Below are 20,467 nucleotides of genomic sequence, written 5' to 3' on the forward strand. Positions count from 1 at the left end.
ATATGAATATTCATATACGAAAGTATAAACATAGATAATTCAGTTTTATGTGAAATTTAAACCCAATACTTCAAAATAGGGTAAGTTTTATGTCTCTAAAATGACCCTTAAAACCAGAATTTTATTCTTAAAAAATAAGGATTTTTCAAAGTTGCCATGGTAACGCGGCCTGAGATAAAAAATCTTAGCAAATACTTCATTTTAGTGATCGAGGATGCATTTGTTCACGGTATATGTCTACATAAGTTATAACATTTTTTTCCAGACCATGGATGAACTTTCAAAAAGAGAAATTTTAGGCAAGTTTTTACGATTTTCGGCAATTTTCTGACACAGGTACATTGAAGACGTAATTTTTACAGAATTAGAAGAAGACATTGTGGATTTTCCTAATTATCACGACGGATTTGCAACTTACTTGTAAACAAACCAAACAAAGTCTATGATACATTTTCGATAATGCGAAAAGAGACATTCAAGTCTCTGATTGAGAGCCGTAGATTGAACATTCGCACGGCGCAATGGTAACGTTTTCGCCGAATTCGTCGGGGCGAAAACTCCAAGCGAGCCGTACCACTCACCAGTCCCGAACGCTGCGCTGTATGTTTGATGATATATCTGGTGCCATTTCGTGCTTATAAATTTGTTTTTTCTACAATGCCACTATCTCATTAAAATTGTTTGTCATGATAACATTGGAAATATTATCGTTTAATGGCCCAAAGGATCGACTGTCATAAAAGATACTTTGAAATATTGTCAGAGAGTGATTAGTTAGGTGATGTTTATGGTCAGAATTTAGTCGTGGCTTCGGGTGAACTTACGCGAACGCGGTCACTTGCTCACGGGGCGAGTCGGCCTGGCCCTTTGGTGGAAGGCCGTTGGGCAACGTGCAGTGCAGCTAGAGCAGAGTTAGGGAGTTAGGTAAAAATACTTTGAAATAAGAAATCTGCAAATATTTTTGTCTTATCCCTTTGGATTAGAAATTCAAATTCTCAAAGTTGAAATCCAATTTTAGACAGTGACATAACAAAGACTTAAGAGTGGTGCTGTTAGGGGGGTGGGGGGGGGGGGGTCTTGCATGCCCCCAATTCACGAACAAGAAAAAAAAAAGGAAAAGGAAAGAATCTTGCGAAATTGTTTAATTGGATTTTTGTAACAAAAACATCAAAATTATGCTCATGTCGCTTGCTTGCAACTATATACTTTTATAAATTTTGCCCGATATGCCATATCGTATACTGGTATTGGTAACCCTCAATTTTTTTCGCCCGTTACGCCACTGATATAAAAGCTACTTTAGTCTTTATGCTAACATTATTTGGTTGCGGGATCAAAGCATCAGCTACAGCTAAACATACTTTATGCCTGTTCAACTTCCAATACAGGTTTAGGTCTGTATTTATGGGTGCCTTTATTATTTTCATTTTCAATTAAAACAATTATCATTAATTATGTATTAATTTAGTATTAACCTCCATGATACATTTTATTGTGTTAAAACCATACAATTTCTGTTATATTAAGCCCTTTTAAAAACATGCTCAATAGCAGACCCCCCCCCCCCATATATAAACACAATAGAAGTGTATATAGAATTAATTGACCCCCCCCCTAGCTCCCCTATTGAGGACAAAATGAAAAAAATGCTCAAAATAATCGACCGCCCCCCTTTTACGAGGCAGCTGAGCTGTCGGTGGCATGATGTCTTCATTGACTTTTTTTTTGCTTGTAAAAAAATATTGAAGAAATAGGGGCTACTCTAAGTGTCCCCTATGAAAATCGATCTGGATCTGCAAGTGCATGGGGCTGCGCCCTCTCCAACGTCATAGCTACCCCATATCTTTAGGTTCTAGCTCTCATCTTTTTCAGCTCCCTGATTTTTTGGAAGAAAAAAAAATGGGGCGAAAGAAAAGAGTGAAATAAATCAAATACGATTAATCAAAATTTGAGTTGTTTGAAAGAACTAAATTAAATTCTACAACCATGAAGAATAACAGCAATCTTGATTAATTCTGTTTGAATTTTTTTTTTTTTTCAAAATCAGAACCAATCAACCTTTTTCTGATTATTCTGTCACTTTCCATATTTTGGAGAAAAAAATTAAGGTGTTCATCGACGCCCTGTACTGCATGATGAAACTGTATCCCCACTCGGCCCTCTTCCCCCCCCCCCCCACTCGCCCTCTTAACTCCCCCCTCTCTCTCTCTCTCTCTCCCTCTCCCCCCCCCCCCCCCCCACCACAAAGCCCCTTGCTCATTTCTCTTATCTCACCTTGACCTTAATTAATTAATCTTAACTATCTGGCGGTACAGTCAAACGTGACTGGTCGCCATCATAGTTTCATCCCCAACAAACACGGAACAAACAATAACAACAATTCTGTTTTTCGACCCAACATCATTCCTTTCAATATGCGTAAGGCCATACGTGGGCATGCACAAACAACGTGGGTTCACAAAAACAGACCCGCGTTCGGACTGAAATTGTGATTAAAATAAAAATGTTATAAATATAACAAAAATATTGGTATAATAAAAGATATTTGATTAACGGAAAAACATCCATCACTAATTCATAGGAACTCTGGAAAAGATTTGAACGAGGTTTTGATCAACGGTAATCAAGAGGAATTAGTGTATGGATGAATGGCGTTCGAGCGTTAGCCGGTGAGGGCGCGGGCCAAATCTGGCAGTATGGCGTCGTCCATTAAGCTGACGTTAGCCAGCGGCGACTGCACGTACGTGAGTACTGGCCACTGACGAGTCCACGTTGCACAAAATGTGTAGGGCTTACGAGTTACGAATGTTTACGGTTCCCCATGTTTACATGCACGCCCAATAACACAATTTGAAGAAAATATAGTTCTACCGCCTCGCGTAATATACTTTAATTTCTGTTCCAAATTCAAGGACAATTGACTTCATACAACCATTTAAAAATTATAAAATGACTATCCATGGTCTTTTCAAAAGCCTAAGAAAAATACATTCAAAATGCGCAATAATATTATCTTAAATTTTCTGGTTATCAAACAAGATGGCAGCTTCCATGAAGAAACCGTCTGTATCATTTACGCTACCAATTGCTTGTCAAATCTGCTTAGGAAAGGTATTTTGATGAAAAATTTTTATTATTGTTGTAAAAAAAAACACGATTGTTTTATTCTAGATGTTTTTACTTTTCAATATACCGGTTTGCACGGTGAAGTTGGCATCGTAAATTGGTGTGTAGCTCAAAGGTCAGTCCCAAGCATTTGTTATTGTGTAAGTTAGTTGCTGTACCGTACTGTAGAGTTGTTTGTGCGGCCTGCGGCTACGCCGGATTCGGGGCGGAGCTAATGTTAGTGCTTTAGATCGTGGATCAGCTAGCCAGGCGGCTTCTAGAGAGTAAAAATCATTTACTAACGTAAGGTCACAGTAACCTTACGTTAGTAAATGATTTTTACTTTCTAGAAGCCGCCTGGCTAGGACCAGCCTGGCGCAGTGGACGTACATGGTCAAGACTAGGGAAGGGAGGAGGAGGGGAGGGAAAAATGAGGGAGAAGAACTAACACTACAGAAAGAAGGAAAAAATTAAAGAGCTAGAGGAGTAGAGAATTAAAGAAAGATGAATCATGAATTGAAAGAGAAAGGAAGAAATGAATGAAAGAAAGAAATATAAAAAAGAAGAGAGGAAGGAAGGAAAGAAAGATAGGCCTAGAATCTAGATAGAATGAAAAGGAGAGAGAGAATGAAAAAAAGAAAAAGTAAAGAAATGAAAGGATGAAAGAAAAAAAAAAAGAAGTAAGAAAAAGAATATAATTTAAAAGAAAAGGCATGAAGGACATGATAAAGAAGGAAAGAATTAAGAATATAAATGGACATGGAAAGAAAAGGAAAGAAAACTAGGCCAAGGTCAAGGAAAGTTTGAAAATAAAGATAGATCTATGGAATGAGGGGAAAAAAGGCATGAATTGAAGTAGACAGGAATAACCGTCGTTTCTGGGATTTATTTAACAATTTCTGACATTTTACCATGAGTGGAGCCAATGCAGTTCAGCGGAACAACCATAATACAGAGACTGAAGCTTTTGGTCTAGAATTGAAGGAACAATAGAATAAAGGGATGAAGAAAGAAAAGAAAGAGGAAGAAAGCTGAGACATACCAAAAAGATAGAACAATAATCTAAACTTCCACATAGAGTCTGTATTCAATTTCAATGAAACATAATGAAAATATATTTTAAAAATCGTGTAGAAATTTCATAGTGGAAGCTGAAACATTGTCATGTCAGACTTGAAAATTAGATGAATCATTAAAGCACACGTACACACACTCGTCCGTGTAATACTAGGCAGACATGGGTACTCTCCAAAATGGGGTTGCAATAGCACTCCAAATAAAAGGGGAAAAAGAAAATTATGCACTTACCTCGATTATATGGATGAAGGTCTATTGTGACACAGAATCCTGACATCGAGGCACAAACTGGACCTTCAAAAAAAGGAGAAGTTAGACCTCCATGTCGCGTTCGTTCTCGGTATTGATCAGCCACTTTGTTTTCAATTTTGAAAGACGGAGAACGAGACAGAACTTTTCCTTTTTTTGAGGGTCCAGTTTGTGCCTCGATGTCAGGATTCTGTGTCATGATAGACCTTCATCCATATAATCGAGGTAAGTGCAGAATATAATGCTGGTTGAAACAGCAGTTGAGAACCAATCTTTCAGCTATGGTGTGGCAGGCCTGGCTATCAGCTACATGCATGTATGCTGACTATGTGTGTTTGTGTATAGATCAAAGAAAGTGATGCAAACTGCCTTGCAATTTGAATCAAGGAAAGTTGTTAGTTTTTTTTCTCTCTTTTATATTTTTGCTTTTGAAATATGGGAAAACTATATGAAATTTAATTTCCTGTAAGAGTTTCGCTTGCCGATTCGGGCAAGTAGTTTTTGTCTTTACTTCAAAACAATTCTCCCCACTCTTACTTTACTTGGGCAATGTTGCATACAGGGTCCCGTAACACAAAGGTTAGCAATTAATCGTCCGCTTGACTTTTACGATTGATTGTACATTGTAGTCAATGGAATCAATCGTAGAAAAATGTTCTACGATTAATTGCAAAGCTTTGTGTTACGGGCCCCTGGTCTTGTTAAGGGTTTTACTCTTTTGAGAAAAAAAAATTAAGAGAAACCATGAAGCTAACCCTTCCATTTCTCCCTTCGCTTTTACTCCTTCTTTAGTTCTTGCTTTTTTTCATTTTTTGCCAAGTTTTTTTAGAAGGTCGACTGCACCCACCCCCCATGGTTGCGCGCGAGCAATTAACTGCCTGGCCCTGCCTGGTTCATGAAAAAAGGAGATTGACCTGACCTACTATTGTCAAAGACCAGCATCCAGCCCAGTCTAGAGTTGTGTGGAGAGTAAAAATTATTAGCTAATGTGAGGTACATGTTCTTTACTTTGAAGGTGTCTGACACATAAACATGTAAACAAAGATCAATGTCTGAAAAACCATTTCCTGCTAGCAGATGGTAAACACCAAACTTGTATTGCAATAATAATCATTCCACATAAGAAATGACAAAATTATTACCGGTATTGAAATTTTTTTAATACTTTTCTTCGTGAAATGCCAGACTGAAAATTTTGTAAGGAAATGCAAGAAAAATACACCACCATCTTTGATTTTGTTATGGAAAGCAATGCATGGTCCGATACCAAGCCAAACAATCAAAACACTGCATGGATTCAATTAGTCTTAGTTTTGTCTGGCTTTTGATTGGCCCAACAATTATCCAATAGTTTTCCATGATGCCAAGATGACAGCGTAAACATCAGCGGACATTATTTTCCAATGACTAGGAACAAAAAGTTTGTTTGATTCATTTCTGAATCTTCTACCAAAAGAGCGCTTTGCAAAAATATGCTCAATAACAAATTTTGAGCCTTCTGATGAATAAAGAACATAACAGCCTGGCCCCAGGTTCGAATGAAAGACTGATCATGAATGAATGTAGTTTGTTGCATCAAGGATTTTTTTTTTTTACATTTAAAGCAAGTATGATTCAGTAAATGGGAACAATCCGGCCTTTAATTCACAGAAAACTAAATTCATGTTATTTGATTCACAAATCAATTTGGCTATATTTTAAAAATCTACTTGCATTCAACTTGAACATTCAGCAAATTCCACAGGTCTACACATATACTTTAGAGTTTGGTTAGAATTAAACTGGGAAAAACATTTACAAAACAAGTGATAAAAAGAATAGGGTCAAGGATTGCATTGGTTGGTTGTTCAAGAAGTTACCTCTGGAATGAATGAAACAGTGCAATACATTGTATTATGCAGTCATTTGAATATTGTTGTAATGCTTGGTGCATCTTTTAAAAAAATACTAAAGAGGATGTGATAAGTAAACAACATCTAAATAAATGGCCAGAGTAGTCCTGGCGGCCAGTATGATAACCGCATGTCAAAATAATCTTAGCACACTCAAATGGGTTTGCTTCCAAAATAGATGGAAATACTTTTATTGTATCAAAAATTATACTTTCTGCCCTTTAAAATCAAACACTGGCCTTCATGTTAAAAAAAATATCAAAATGTTCATAACATGTATGTAAGAACATGCAGTGCACAAAGCACAAGGCTAATCTTATCCAAAACAAAACAAATGGGTAAGCATTAAAAAAAAAAATTACCGTTGTATCAATTTGGAATTATTTAAGAATGACCAGTCAGAATTTACTCTTTTATTTTGGTGTTATAATAGCCTGAATTAATGAGCTGCCCCTTTGTGTTGTTTTATGTTCTTCTTCTCATTTGTTTGAAAATATCTGTCTTAATTTCACATTGTTTATTTTTCACAAGCTTGTAGTATTTTGTTTCAGGGCCTCTGAGGATAACATAATATCAGTTACTGATGGAGCCACGCTACTAAGATAAGACTAATAAATAGAAAGTAAATCAAAAACAATCATGGTAATGTTTGAAAAGATGTTTTAGAGTGTTTCGTTTGTATATAGACTTGACGCAGGCAGATTGTTGTCGTCTTTGGCCATTTGCATGAAAGGATCTTTGCAAAGACCATCTTTCATATTGTCAATGAGACCCAAAAAAGAGAAGAATTTGCAAGCCTCATAAGTGAACCAAAGCTACTGTTTTATAAATAATTGTATGTATTTTGTTTTCAGAAAGATTGAGTTGAAATGAAATAAATTAAAATAATTGATAATCAATTTAGGGACAGGCACCACTTATGGTGCATCATTATAAATCAGTATCATGACTCACAAAAGATGGTCCTTGCAAAGACTCTTTCAATGCAACTTACCCCTGCTTACTCATTTCATTTCCCTTTTCATGACTGAACATAAATTCAATTATCCTAAATTTTTGTTTTGATTTCTGTTTTTGTGAGCTTGATGTTGTCCCATAACATTGGATTTTTTAAAGGGAATTAGATAATTTTATAAGAGGATACGTTTGCAGTCTGCACTAAAAAAATAATTTTTGTGTTTGATAAATCTTATACCATTCATATTTTTTCTCCTCATGTTATTTCTAAGATAAAAAAATCTAATTTATCTTATACCATTATTCTCATACTATTTCCTGTCTTATTTTCTTCAAAAAACATTTTCTTAATTTTGCATACAATTCTTTTCTTTTCATATTCTTTCTTTATAATTCATTTTTGATCAATCATTACAAGATTTGCTTTAATTCTATTATGGTTATCATCTTCAATTTAACATGTATTAATTGAGATGAATGACTTGTGCTCTACGTATGTGTTTTACCTCTAGGTGAAAGAGCCGGTGGTCTGTAGTAACCAACATGTATTTTGTAACTCTTGTATGGAGGTATGGCTTCAGCACAGGTCTCATTGCCCGACATGTCGTATCCCCATTACAACAGAGAGCCCATGCAAACAAATCCTTGGTAAGATCACACTTGTCTTATATCATCTTTGAGAAATAAAGAATATGTAATTCCAGGACCAGATTTACACTAGGGGGAGGGTTGCTGTTGGAGAAAAAAATGAGAAGAGGAAAAAGGTTGTAGAAATATCACTTGTAGAGAGCAGTTCTGGAAAAAAAAATTGACAAGCCAAAAAATATCTAAAACGTTTTGGTTAAGGTCCAAAGCCCTCTCAATGCCCCCCCCCCCCTTCCTGGAACATCGCCTGATCAATTCTATCCATTAAAAATAAGAAAATTATTGTAGTACATGTACTTGTCGGTGATTACAGATACAGAAGTGACCTTATTGTTTCTGTCTATCCAGATTTCATTAGAGAGCTCATTTAAGAGTAAAATCAGATTTGGTCTTCCGTCATCTTTCCATATAAGAGAGATAATTATCCAGTGAAAAAATCAGTTGTTAAAAGTTGGTAAATTTTAAAGGAAAGTCCACCCTAACAAACAGTTGATTTGAATAAAAGGAGAAAAAATCCAACAAACATAACACTGAAAATTTCATCAAAGTCAGATGTAAAATAAGAAAGTTATGACATTTTTAAAGTTTCACCTAATTTCAAAAAACAGTTATATGCACATCCTGGTTAGTATACAAATGAGAAGACTGATGATGTCATCCACTCACTATTTCTTTTGTATTATATTAAATGAAATATAAAATATTTTAATTTTTTTAATGAATAGTCCCTCCCTGAACATGTGGAATTAGCATTGTTTAATACTATACAGGGGCCGCGGAATGGTTTTCAAAGTGGGGGGGGGGGGGGCTGAGCCAAAAGTGGGGGGGCTGACCATGCTAAAAATCACAATCATATGGTAAATTTTACGTTTTTGTACACGGTTTTGGAAAAAAGTGGGGGGGCTGAAGCCCCCCCTCCCCCCCCCCCCCCCCCCCCCCCGGTTCCGCGGCCCCTGCTATATGGTTCAGTCAAGTTGGTCCTTGTTGTCAAATCTGTAAAAAAAGAAATATTGTATAATTCAAAATTTCAAACAATAAAAAAAACATCATCGACTGTCTCATTTGCATGTCCCTGAGTTGTGCATATCACTGTCTCGTGAAAAATAAGCGAAGCTTTAAAATGGCGTAACTTTCTTTCTTATTTTACATCTGAATTTGATGAAATTTTCAGCGTTATGCTAGTTTGAGCTTTCTCTATTCATTGAAATCAAAATTTTTCTGGGCGGACTTGATCTTTTCAGGATAAAGAAGTGAGATTTACCATATGTGCATTTCATTTCCCATTGTTTGATGAGTCAAAGTAAAATAATAGATCTTGCGGAGCTTGTTTTTATGGAAGATTTATGTATTACGATAAAGATGATGGTAATGTAAGCGAATCATTTATATTCTATAAAAAGAGTGGTCTTGTCAATAGTATTATTAAAAGGTAATGATTTCTATATTGATTCCAAACAAGAGGACACTGCCACCTGAGTAGTTGGATTATCATTCAGACTAAAGTAAAGTTTTGGCTTGGTCTCAAACTTTACCTGTTTTTTTTTAATTATCCATGCTTGAATATTTTGTCATGATACTGACATGAGCTAGATACATTGTATGAAGAAATGTGACCTGCAGATTGCATCCTTCATGTGAGATGTTAAAGTTCTACTGTTTCCAGTGTTTCATTATTTTTCAAATCATTTTTTATCAGTTGATTAATACATGTAGATTGATTAATTCATCATTTGATTTTTTGCATTTAATTTCTTTATTTGTTTATTATTATTCTTTTTTTTTTTTGGGGGGGGGGGGGTGGCACCGGAACACCAAGACCCTATTAGTATTAGTACATGTATGTCAAAGTAAAAAATCAAATGGCTATCAGATAAATATGAATTATCATACTAAGTAAACCTTCAATGAAATGTACTGTGTATGATGTAAACATACCATGTACACATCTTATATAGATGTCCATTATCATGCCTCATCAAATACACGTATTCAAATACATGTATACATGTACTTGAGTTAAAATCTTATATTTTCATTCTTTTGTGTAAAGGATCTTGTAATTTGTACTAGTTTCTTGATTTCCTCACCAAAATACAGTAAATATGTTTCAAATTATGAAATTGTGGTTTTATTTGTATCATACAGTTACATGTGAATTGTTGATTAATATGTAAAGATACCCTGTTCACAGCACTAATTTTTTTTATATTAAAAAAGGTACAAAATGTATTTATGAGTTTATAACTATTTTAAACACTATGCACATATGTACAAGTATCGGGGGGGGGGGGATTGTAGGGCATTTTTTCCAGTAAACCTGTATAAATACATGAAAATTACCATATACATGTACAATTTTTTTTGCGTGGTCAATGCCCCCCCCCCCCTCCATTTTCATGGCTCAGATCCCCTTTCAATCTACTGCTGCCCCCTGACATAGTTGTATAATGTATAATGCACATAATTTGCATTGTACAGTTTATAATGTATTTTTATTCACAGCTTTCCACGCAAATGAAAGAGAATGTTTTGGATACCGGTACTTCAACCACTTTTTCCTTATCCTGAAAGGGTTCCATGACATTTGCTCTGGTGAAAATTCTATGCTAAGCCAGACATAATAATCCCCAGAATCAAATAAACCCTAATCCTTGGCTTATCTTTACATTACATGTATTCTGAAACGAAATGTTATCAGTTAGTTGGCACAACATGCAGTATATGACTAGCCAGTACAAAAGACACAAGTCAGCCTAAATGCTAAGTATTTTGCTTCAGAAATTCTAAGTTTTCCACCATTGAAGCAATATTTTAAGGCAAGTTGTATACAACTTGAATTTTTAATCTGGATAACTTACATGTAATAATTGATGTTTTCTGTAATTAGTGTATAATATTATTAATTATTTATATTATTCATTTTTATTATTAATATTTTGTTGCTTCACCTGTGCTTTGGAGGCGGAAAGCGAACGGAATCACAATGACCTGCAGGTCTCTCCTCTCGATATAACCCTATGGGTGGACCATTACACTGGGGTTTCCCCCTACTCTTATATACGAATAGGGCTAGGGTTCTTAACATGCAGAGGTGGTGGCTCCTCTACACAGGGCCTCCATTTAACATACTATCCAAAGGAACAGAATGTTTTCCACTGTAACCAAGCCTGCATCTATGGAATAGGGGAGAGACATTTATAGACTACCCAGGCTTCAGTCATCAGCCTAGGGTAGACTCAAACCCACAACTTTTGGTTTGACAGGCAGACGCTTTACCAACTGAGGCAACTTTGAATGCAAAGGTGGCTCAGTTGGTAAAATGCAGGCTACGTTACAGTGGAAAACACTCTGTCCCTCGGATAGGGTGTTAAATGGAGGCCCCATGAAGAGCCCACTGCACTATTCGTATAGAAGTAGGGGGGGTACTTCAGTGTAGTGGTCCACCTGCACTTCCCCAATAACTTATATTGGGAGGAGACCCACAGGTTATAATGATTTAGTTTCCTTTTTGCCTCTCTGCCACAGGTGACAGGAAAACAAATGGCTCATAGAATTACAATCACATTTAACCATAATACCACTCACAATGTTGGAAATCAGACAGTTTAGGTAGGTGAGAAACACAATAAAGCCTTTTTCAGAGCTCATTTAAATTTTTTTTGTTTTTCTGAATCAAAATACTCAGCTAGGCAAGCAGTGAAATAAACTTGTATTGCTCACCTGTATTTCAAGCTTATAAGCCTGTGATTCATATTTCACTTTCGGCTTTAGCACTTTTCTTCTAGGATTGGGTCTTTAATAGCCTTGAGGTGGCACGTAAGGAAAAGAATTAACCTCATAAAAAAATCATGGCCCCCTTAAAATTATGCATAAAAGATACCAAGTAAATTACAAACAAATGAAATCTAGGTGTATTTGCCATATAAACCTTAATAGATGTGGGTAGCTGATAATATTATAAGCTTGCTGAAAGAATTAATAAATATGCGGCACTTAAGTCACACCTTCGAAAGAAAGGATTTTTTTTTTCATTTTTCTTTCTGTTACTTGACTATGAAAAGACATAAAATTGGAATGACTACCTTCACATTTTAGAAGTTTATCCATTCCAATATCCGGATTATGCGAAAGTAATAAACACAACTTATTTCTATTTTTGTATTTATGACATTGTCTACAATGCAATGTAATATTAAAGGAACACATACAAAATGTAGGCTAATAATACTACCCGAGAGAAAAGGCAAATTCTTTTATTCTTACATGTTATGTCAAAGGTTTGTAGATGCCATAATACTACTGTATCAATAACTGAAATGATAAAATCTTCTCCATTCCTCAATGTTTTTTTTCCTGATATGTAATACATTATACAAAGAGTTACACAATTTAGCTTTCAAAGAAGTACTGTAGGGCAAGTTTACTATTTTTAAGTTTTACTCATGAAACTCAGAATATAAAAAGAGGAAATCGTCGTATGTATCAGTCTTTATTCTGTTACATCCAAGCACCTCTTGATTTCTTGTTTTCTTTCAATAAAGTTCTAAGTTTTAAAAAATTCATGTTTTGAAGTACCTGTATTGACAATCAGCAGAGCAGTTTTCCAGCTTTCTGTACAGTCCTAATCAATACTATTCTTTAAATTTCTCTTGTAAAACTTTTGCTATTTATTGATTGCATCGAAATTGTAGAGAGAGAATATTTTGCATTTAACCGTCATGCTCCGCAATCATCTTCCTTTCCCTACACTCCCATGCATACCCCATCGTGTGTGTTTACCAGCTATGAATCTTTTACACCAAATCAGTCTAGTAGTGTGACTCCTAGACCCTCCTTTCATACCTCTGTCAGTTCTCATTAAACTTAGAATGCTTCATTAATATACCAGCACAACATTAATACACAAGCTCCTCTAGACTCCATAATTGATGCACCAATTTCCAGTCTAATTGTATATTCATTCTCTTTGCTGTCTCTTTCTCATTCTCTCTTTCTCTTTGCCTCTCTCCCCCTCTCTCTGTCTTGCTATTCTCACTCGATGGTGCCAGTCAATAAATACTTGATTCCTACTTTGTTTACTTTCTCTCAAAAAGAGGGATATCTTGTCTATGGATGGCGTTGATATTGCTATATTTTTACTCAGGTGGCCCCAGTTGCAGCGAGGACTCGGAAAAGAGAAGGTCTACCCCAGAGCTCCGTAAGATGAGATTTGAGATCCTACACAGAGAATATGAGGTAAATCTTCTTCTTTTGTATTTTTGGATGTATCACTTGGACTTATTTTTATCCCAGATATATATTTGAAGGATTCTGATTGGTGTATATTCTACGTGTATCACATCCTTGGATGTACTTTGGAACAGGTGTATCTAATCCAAGATGTATTTTGGAATGACTGGAACTACAGTATGCAATTAATTCTAGAATTGGGTACCTGCATTCTAACAGGTAGATACTGCTCTTTTGGATCTTATTATGAATTGTTAGAAATACTTTGGAGAAGATTAGATTATGGGATGTGGTAAGATGCTTTATACTACCGGTACTTGTGATTGAAGCCTGGAATAGAATGTTTACTTTTTGTCTGCCTTTTGATCAGGAATGCTTTGGAAATTTGATATTTCTTCTTGTGAAGGAGAAGCAGAAGAAACTGAAGAGTATATGGTTTAATGGGAGGATGCCAGGAGGGTTTCAGCTGTTCATAAAGCCATACATACTGTTTGTAAGGTTACACATGACTTTACAAACAATGTGAATAAAAGTGCCAATATATGAGCTTTGGTTTTTTTTTTTACATACGTGGTTTCAAATAATTTTATTTAAATTAAGGTAATAAATGATTTTATAAATATAGGTTTAAACATTTCTAAGATGCACAACTGCTTCGGTATATTCCATTAGTTGTAATAGCCAATCTGTAAGGATTTGTTAAAGGACAATGTAGCAATTAAATTATTGATTATGTTTGTACTGCAATGTTGTATGCATTGGAATAGAAGTTGAATATCATGAAATTATTTCCTAGTTTAAATTTGATGTTGATAATTGCAACTACATGTAAATATTATATTGATCTCTTTTTACTTGTTATCAAACTGTTTGCATTTCATATACATGTAATTTATGATACATGTCTGTAATATTCAATTGAGGTTTGTACTTGGTTCATCTACAATCTTATTAAAGATTATTCTTTATGTAATTTTGTATAGATCTTGTTTTATTGAATTTGGCCATTTTTCCATACCAGTAGTGTACTTGTATTCATTCATCACTTACATGGTTCTATTTTCTTAATTTTCATAATAACAGATCTCTACAAAATAATATTAATAGAGATGTCTCCCTCAAAAAGCTCAGATTTCAACTTAAGTTAATTTATGAAATTTGAAGAGTGTGATTATTTTAAAATTCAAATAATAATTGAAGTTTCCATTTTTATTTTTTCACCCATGCAGGCTGAAATTGAAACTCTCCAAAGTGAAGTGAATAGGCTCAGAGCTAGAAATTATGAACTTGAAAAATGCAAATCCAATGAGTATCAACACCCCTCAACATCAGTAGACCTGTCCACTTTAAAACTAACTTCATCGGGTGGTTCTACTGACTTAAAGAAGCACCAGGTTGATACCACTAGGAAAGAGGGGAGCTCAGAACATCCCAGTCAAAATAACTTCTCAGCAAGTAATTTTCTTTTGCTGACACAGAAATACAAGAAGATTAGCCATGTTTATCAGAAGCTAAAGGCTGAGATGGAAAGAATGAGACAAGTAAGTATCATCCATCTCTCTCTCTCTCTCTCTCTCTTCTCCCCACTCTCCTCTCTTTCTTCCTCCCCTCTCTTTCTCTTTATTTACTCTCATTTTAAAGTGTGCATCACTGTACTTTTTTCATAATGTTTATTCTTTCAACAGCTAATTTCTAAGAATTTGTTTTCTTTTTGTTTTTGTAATACTTGGTTCTCTGTGATATAAGTCCGATGCTTTTACAAAATGGCATCACATTTTTATATCCTATATTGTTTATTAATAAAAGACTACAATGAGATTAACTGGAGTTCTGAATTATGAAATTTTTGGAGAAGTCATATATTATGTACATGTATCATTTTATTTTTTTCTGGACTTTATTACAAGTAAGATGCTTTGCATTATGAACATGTATGAAATTCAATTTTCCTTAGTTTTGCAATTGGGAAAAAAAATAAAATTGAAAGGAACATTATTGTTAGACGCAACTTTTTAGGAGCATAAATCCAGATATGTCCAGTATGAAATTAACCATCGGACGATTTTAATAGCAAATAGAAGGATAAAGTCTAGATAAAAAAACCCAAACAAATGTGGAAATAAGACAAAGTGAATTTTGGAAAGAGATTCAGGGAAAGGTTTAGGAGCGATCAACAACTACATGTGCCTCCCCCATCAAAACTTAACCCCTCAAGAAGACTAGTTCTCTTGAAATATATTTGAAGGAGGGATTCTTTCACAGGAGACCAGAGGAACCCAGTGAAAGACAAACCTGTCAGAATGATTTGTATCCATTCTCTGTGATGTGTAAGAAGTCAATGACATTGTTTTGAGGTTTGGGTTTGGGGGAGATACGTGGGTTTGTTAGGGTGTGAGAGAAAGGTGACATACCGCGTGATATGCAGCAGAAATGTGTCAAACCACTACCGCATTGGGCTCTGCATTAATAATAAGGGAACCTGTCTCTTCTTGATATGCTCATTGACTCAAACTGGTGTTATTGGGGCATACCATAGATCTTCTAAATAACTAAAGAGAAAAGGTTAAGAAATATACAGTAATATGTGAGAGTGTTCATTGGAAACACTTAAGACTCATTTCCTATTTATACTTACAAGAAAATAATGATAATTGTGTTCCAACATTTATTTGTGACTACATATCCTTCCATTCTCCAAAGTATATTATTTATTGCTGAACTGAATTGTTATTCAAAATTGATACAAAGTATCTTGAGCTATTCCATGCTTTTCTGTGTGTTATATATTACTAACTAATGATTTATTTTATTTATATCCACTTCCTTTTTTATTGTTACCATCTTGACTGCATTTATAAGCCAATATTGTTTGAACATGTTGGGATGCTAATTTTTTTTCATCATGACATTTACTCTTTTTATCTTGGACATATGTTACATGTATAAAACTTTACTTTGTCTGTATTCTTTAACTTCTGTAATATAGTTAATGTTCGTAATGATAATATTGATGATACTGATGAAAGTTTTAGTACCTTCAATGATATGGTAATGGTGATAATAAATTGCAAATACATAAAATGTAAAAATCAAATGATATATGAATAATGTTTTAAATGGTATTATTGATTTCAGGATAACAATCAGTTGAGAGACACCAATGCAGGTTACCTATTAGAGATTGGAAGACTGAAACAATCACTCACATGTAAATCACCTAGAAAGTAAGTCATAACTGATAATGAATGTGATACATTTAGCTTTGTGTAGAGATCAATCTGATCTGGCGATGGCCAATAGCCTCTATTGGTGATGCAGTGCTGTTACGTTCCATATTATACAAATAATGCACGTAAGCGCGTGCTTGCAGGGCCAAATAATGAACGATGTGCGAGAAGAGCCAATGGATATACCGCACCGAGGTCCGCAGGGCCGAGTGCGGTATATCCATTTGGCGAGTCGAGCACAGAGTTCATTATTTAGGTCCTCTGCACAAGAATGCGTGCTTTATTTGTTTTATACAACCCCCTCCTCCCCCATGTAACTGAGTTGCCCCGAATGCTATATTTGATCTAAATTCTAGATAATTCTAGATAATTCCAGACCTCGCACTATCCTGCACTCTGACGTTATAGAGTGCATGATAGTACTTTTGGTATGACGTCAGAGTGCAGGATAGTGCATTTTGGATGCAATTCGCTGAATATCATGTGATCCGATTTGGAACAATCAGATTACAGAACACTCTTGGAAGTTGTATAAAAAGATATCACCAAGGTTCTTGTGTTCTCAATGGCCCAGGGTATGCATGTAAACTGCAGAATTACTGACACTAAGAAAGGGCTAAACATTTGCAGATTGGCCTTTAGATTGGTCTATTATGTACAGATTTAAAAGGCAAACATTATGAAAATATATGTTATTGTCTCGTCTGACTGATTTCCAATATTTGTGCATTTTTTCAGCTGTGGATGTTTTGAGATAGATTTATAGTTCTTTTTTTCAAACTGCTATTAATTGCGTCCTCCTCCACCTTCTTTTTCTTCCATTTTTTGCTTGGCTGCTGCCTCTTTTTAGTTTTTTTCCCCATGATCACCATGATAATGTGAGATTCAAACAACATACTGTTTCTGAAGATTGAATCTTATATATTACATGCATTTCTTTAGTTATTTTACACACAAGGATTTTTTTTGGAGAATGTATCCTCATTCACATTTGAATATTTATAAAAAGATTTACTTGAGAGCATAAAAAAATGAAATATGTGCAAATATGTGCTTCCTACCTAGTCAGCAGGTAAATGTATGAAAGAAGAGTGTGGAATGATTACTAGTAATTGATTTCTTGAATGCTGCCCTCTTTAGTTAAGGCCTTGTTGTATTCAGAAAAAACACCTACCTGTACATAATTGTTATTCTAAGTAGTGGATTGTCACTTGTATTTATTTTCCTGTCTTAATAAACAAATAATAAGGGATGCTTATATAGGGTATAACATTCAACAGGATTTCTATGTGCTTTACATACAAGTAATTAGTCTTAAACCAGTAACATAGAATAAAAACATATATATAACATGGAAAATGAACAAACTAACATTATAATACACCTTTCATGAACAACATGATCTAACAAGAGAACTCGCATTTTAGGAAGGTGGAAGTACAAGTGATGACCCTCAGTTGGTAACTTATTCCATAGTACAGGTGCTGCTTACTGAAAGGCACGATCCCAAAACGAACATGTTTTAGACATTGGTACATAATACATTCTGGCTAGAAGAGCGGAGAATTCTATGTGAGACATAATCAGTTCAGACAAATATAAATGGGGACTTACTTGTCTTGCCAACTGAATTTAATTAACTTATTCTTAGCTTGTCTACTTTTACTTTTGGTAGTATTACTTGGCAGTAATTTGGTTTTATGATTTAGGAAATTGTCTGTTTTTAATATTCTTATGTTTTAGGATGATTTTCTATCAATTTCTGTTACAAATATTAATTCTTGCTTTGAACTACAGTGTACATGTATATCTATAATGAAACTTTAGTTTTTGTGTTGAGAGATATTGAGAGAATTTTGCTACTGATTCTATATTTCATTCATATTGATAAAATCCTTACACATTGTAAGTTTTATCCTCATTAATTGAGAAGCGTAATACAGTGATAAATTAATAACATTCTTATGCTACATGAATAGTACTGTATATGGAGATTTTTTTTAAATATATAATTCCCCTCTTTGATTGTTCTGAGAGGATGAAAGGCTGATTCCTTGTCTAAAATAATTTTATCGTAGTTAGGGAAGAAAATTTGATGTTTATTTTTCATTTTCTCTGTGTTAATAAAAAATCAGGGATGATAAAATTTTATGTTATATATTTGTCCACTATATAACCAGATACCTGTGGAAAAAAAAGTATAATTGGTTGGTGTTTTTCAAGGAAATAGGGAAGACCTGTTGGTATCTTTATTCAGTGGCATAATGAGTCAAAACTTTTGAGGGGGCCACATTTGATGTATCTATTTATAAAAAGTTGTGAACAGGCAAACATTTTGACATTTTTATTACAAAATCCAATTTTGTAATAGATTTTAACATAATTATATTCAGAATATAATATATTGTACCCTCCTCTCTTTCCTTTTCTTTCCTATCCTTTTTTTTTCTTGGTCATGAAAAGTCGGGGGGGGGGTCCATCTGTAAGCCACTGTTTTTATTTATTCAGTTATTTATAAATTGTGCACTCTTGTGGAAAGTTCAGCATTCCTGAGAGATATTGTAACAACATACAAATTTCTCAAACAATGAAGGATGATTGCCTGTTGTACCTGTACATTAAATAAACATACAGTGTAAGTTCTAGTATCCCAAAGGAGTTGCCCTTACAGAAATAAGGAGAAAAAGAAAAGATGGTAAAACTTTGAAATTCATTTGAGAAAATTTTAGGAATAAGGAAAAACAAGATAAAAGGGAAAGAAGTTGGATTTCATAAAGCTCTAATATCTCAAATCTCCCTAAAAAGAAATGAAAGGAAGCAGAAAAGCCAGAAAAATAAAAAATGGAGAAGATTACACGTACAGTATCATTTAAAGGTCAAGTCCACCCCAGAAAAATGTTGATTTGAATAAATAGAGAAAATCAAACTAGCAAAATGCTGAAAATTTCATCAGAATCGGATGTAAAATAAGAAAGTCATGACATTTTTAAAGTTTTGCTTATTTTTCACAAAACAGTGATATGCAAAACTCAAATGAGACAGTCGATGATGTCCCTCACTCACTATTTCTTTTGTTTTTTATTGTTTGAATTATACAATATTTTATTTTTTATAGATTTGACAATAAGGACCAACTTGACTGAATCATAAAATTATTAAACAATGCTCATTCCACATGTTCAGGGAGAAATTCATCGTTGTTTCACTTGACAATGAGGAGAAAAATAGAATATTCCATATTTTATAATGATAAAATACAAAAGAAATAGTGAGTGGATGATGTCATCAGTCTCCTCATTTGCATACCCACCAGGATGTGCATATAACTGTTTTGTGAAATTAAGCAAAACTTTAAAATGTCATACATGTAACTTTCTTATTTTACATCCGACTTTGATGAAATTTTCAATGTTATGCTTGTTGGGTTTTTCTCTTTTTATTCACATCAACTTTTTGTTGGGGTGGACTTGTCCTTTAAAAAGAACACTTGTTGAATGTACATATAGTCTATTCACTTTTCTTGGATATGATCTACATGTGCATGTACATGTACCTTTGTTATTCTCCACCTATGTGGATTATATGTCCTGGCTGAATCAAATTCCTTGAAAGCTTTGGCCTTTGTTTTAGTAGCCTACCTTGCCAAACCTTATGGATGGCGCCGGATTTCTTTCCTGGATAAAATTTGAGGGTTATTAACAACCAATATTATACTCTAATATTCAACTATTCCTACATGTAAATGTAGTATGTGTGTCTAGCCTAAATATGCATTGTTACATCACTCATTTTCATTAGAAAGCAGAATTAACTGATTTAGATCATTTCAATAAGAGAAGTTTGTAGTTTATGTATGTGTGTAAGTTACCCCTAAAGTATCAAATCCCCTTCTAAAATTGATGTTTTGTACAGTAGTACGACATGTTTAAAATGACAAATTCTTTGAGCAAATTATGTGAGCAAGACAAATTGTCTTTTAAGCATTGATGTTTCTAAATTGATGTTAAAAGCTCCTTAAAAGCGGTCTTGAATGCATTTTAAATTAATCTCTTGTTTTCAGATATCCATGAAGAATTAAATGTTACA

At 34.4% G+C, this 20,467-nt stretch overlaps 1 protein-coding gene across 3 annotated transcripts in view; it reads left to right on the forward strand.

Moving 5' to 3' along the window:
* Window positions 1–203: 203 nt before the first annotated feature.
* The window catches only part of LOC129260803 (ORC ubiquitin ligase 1-like), a 28,904-nt gene continuing 8,640 nt past the window's right edge, over window positions 204–20,467 (forward strand). The window contains exons 1-5 of one of the 3 annotated variants that reach the window (XM_064114285.1): window positions 204–299; window positions 7,793–7,928; window positions 13,069–13,160; window positions 14,384–14,695; window positions 16,290–16,378. In XM_064114285.1, coding sequence (XP_063970355.1) covers window positions 7,844–7,928; window positions 13,069–13,160; window positions 14,384–14,695; window positions 16,290–16,378 — 578 coding nt within the window. In that variant the 5' untranslated portion in view covers window positions 204–299; window positions 7,793–7,843. Of the gene's footprint in view, window positions 337–2,757; window positions 3,112–7,792; window positions 7,929–13,068; window positions 13,161–14,383; window positions 14,696–16,289; window positions 16,379–20,467 lie in introns of those variants that run through there. The other 2 variants (XM_064114286.1, XM_054898774.2) reach the window with 2 other exon arrangements.

The sequence above is a fragment of the Lytechinus pictus genome, unplaced genomic scaffold (genome assembly GCF_037042905.1).
Source record: "Lytechinus pictus isolate F3 Inbred unplaced genomic scaffold, Lp3.0 scaffold_19, whole genome shotgun sequence".
Lineage (NCBI taxonomy): Eukaryota > Metazoa > Echinodermata > Echinoidea > Temnopleuroida > Toxopneustidae > Lytechinus > Lytechinus pictus.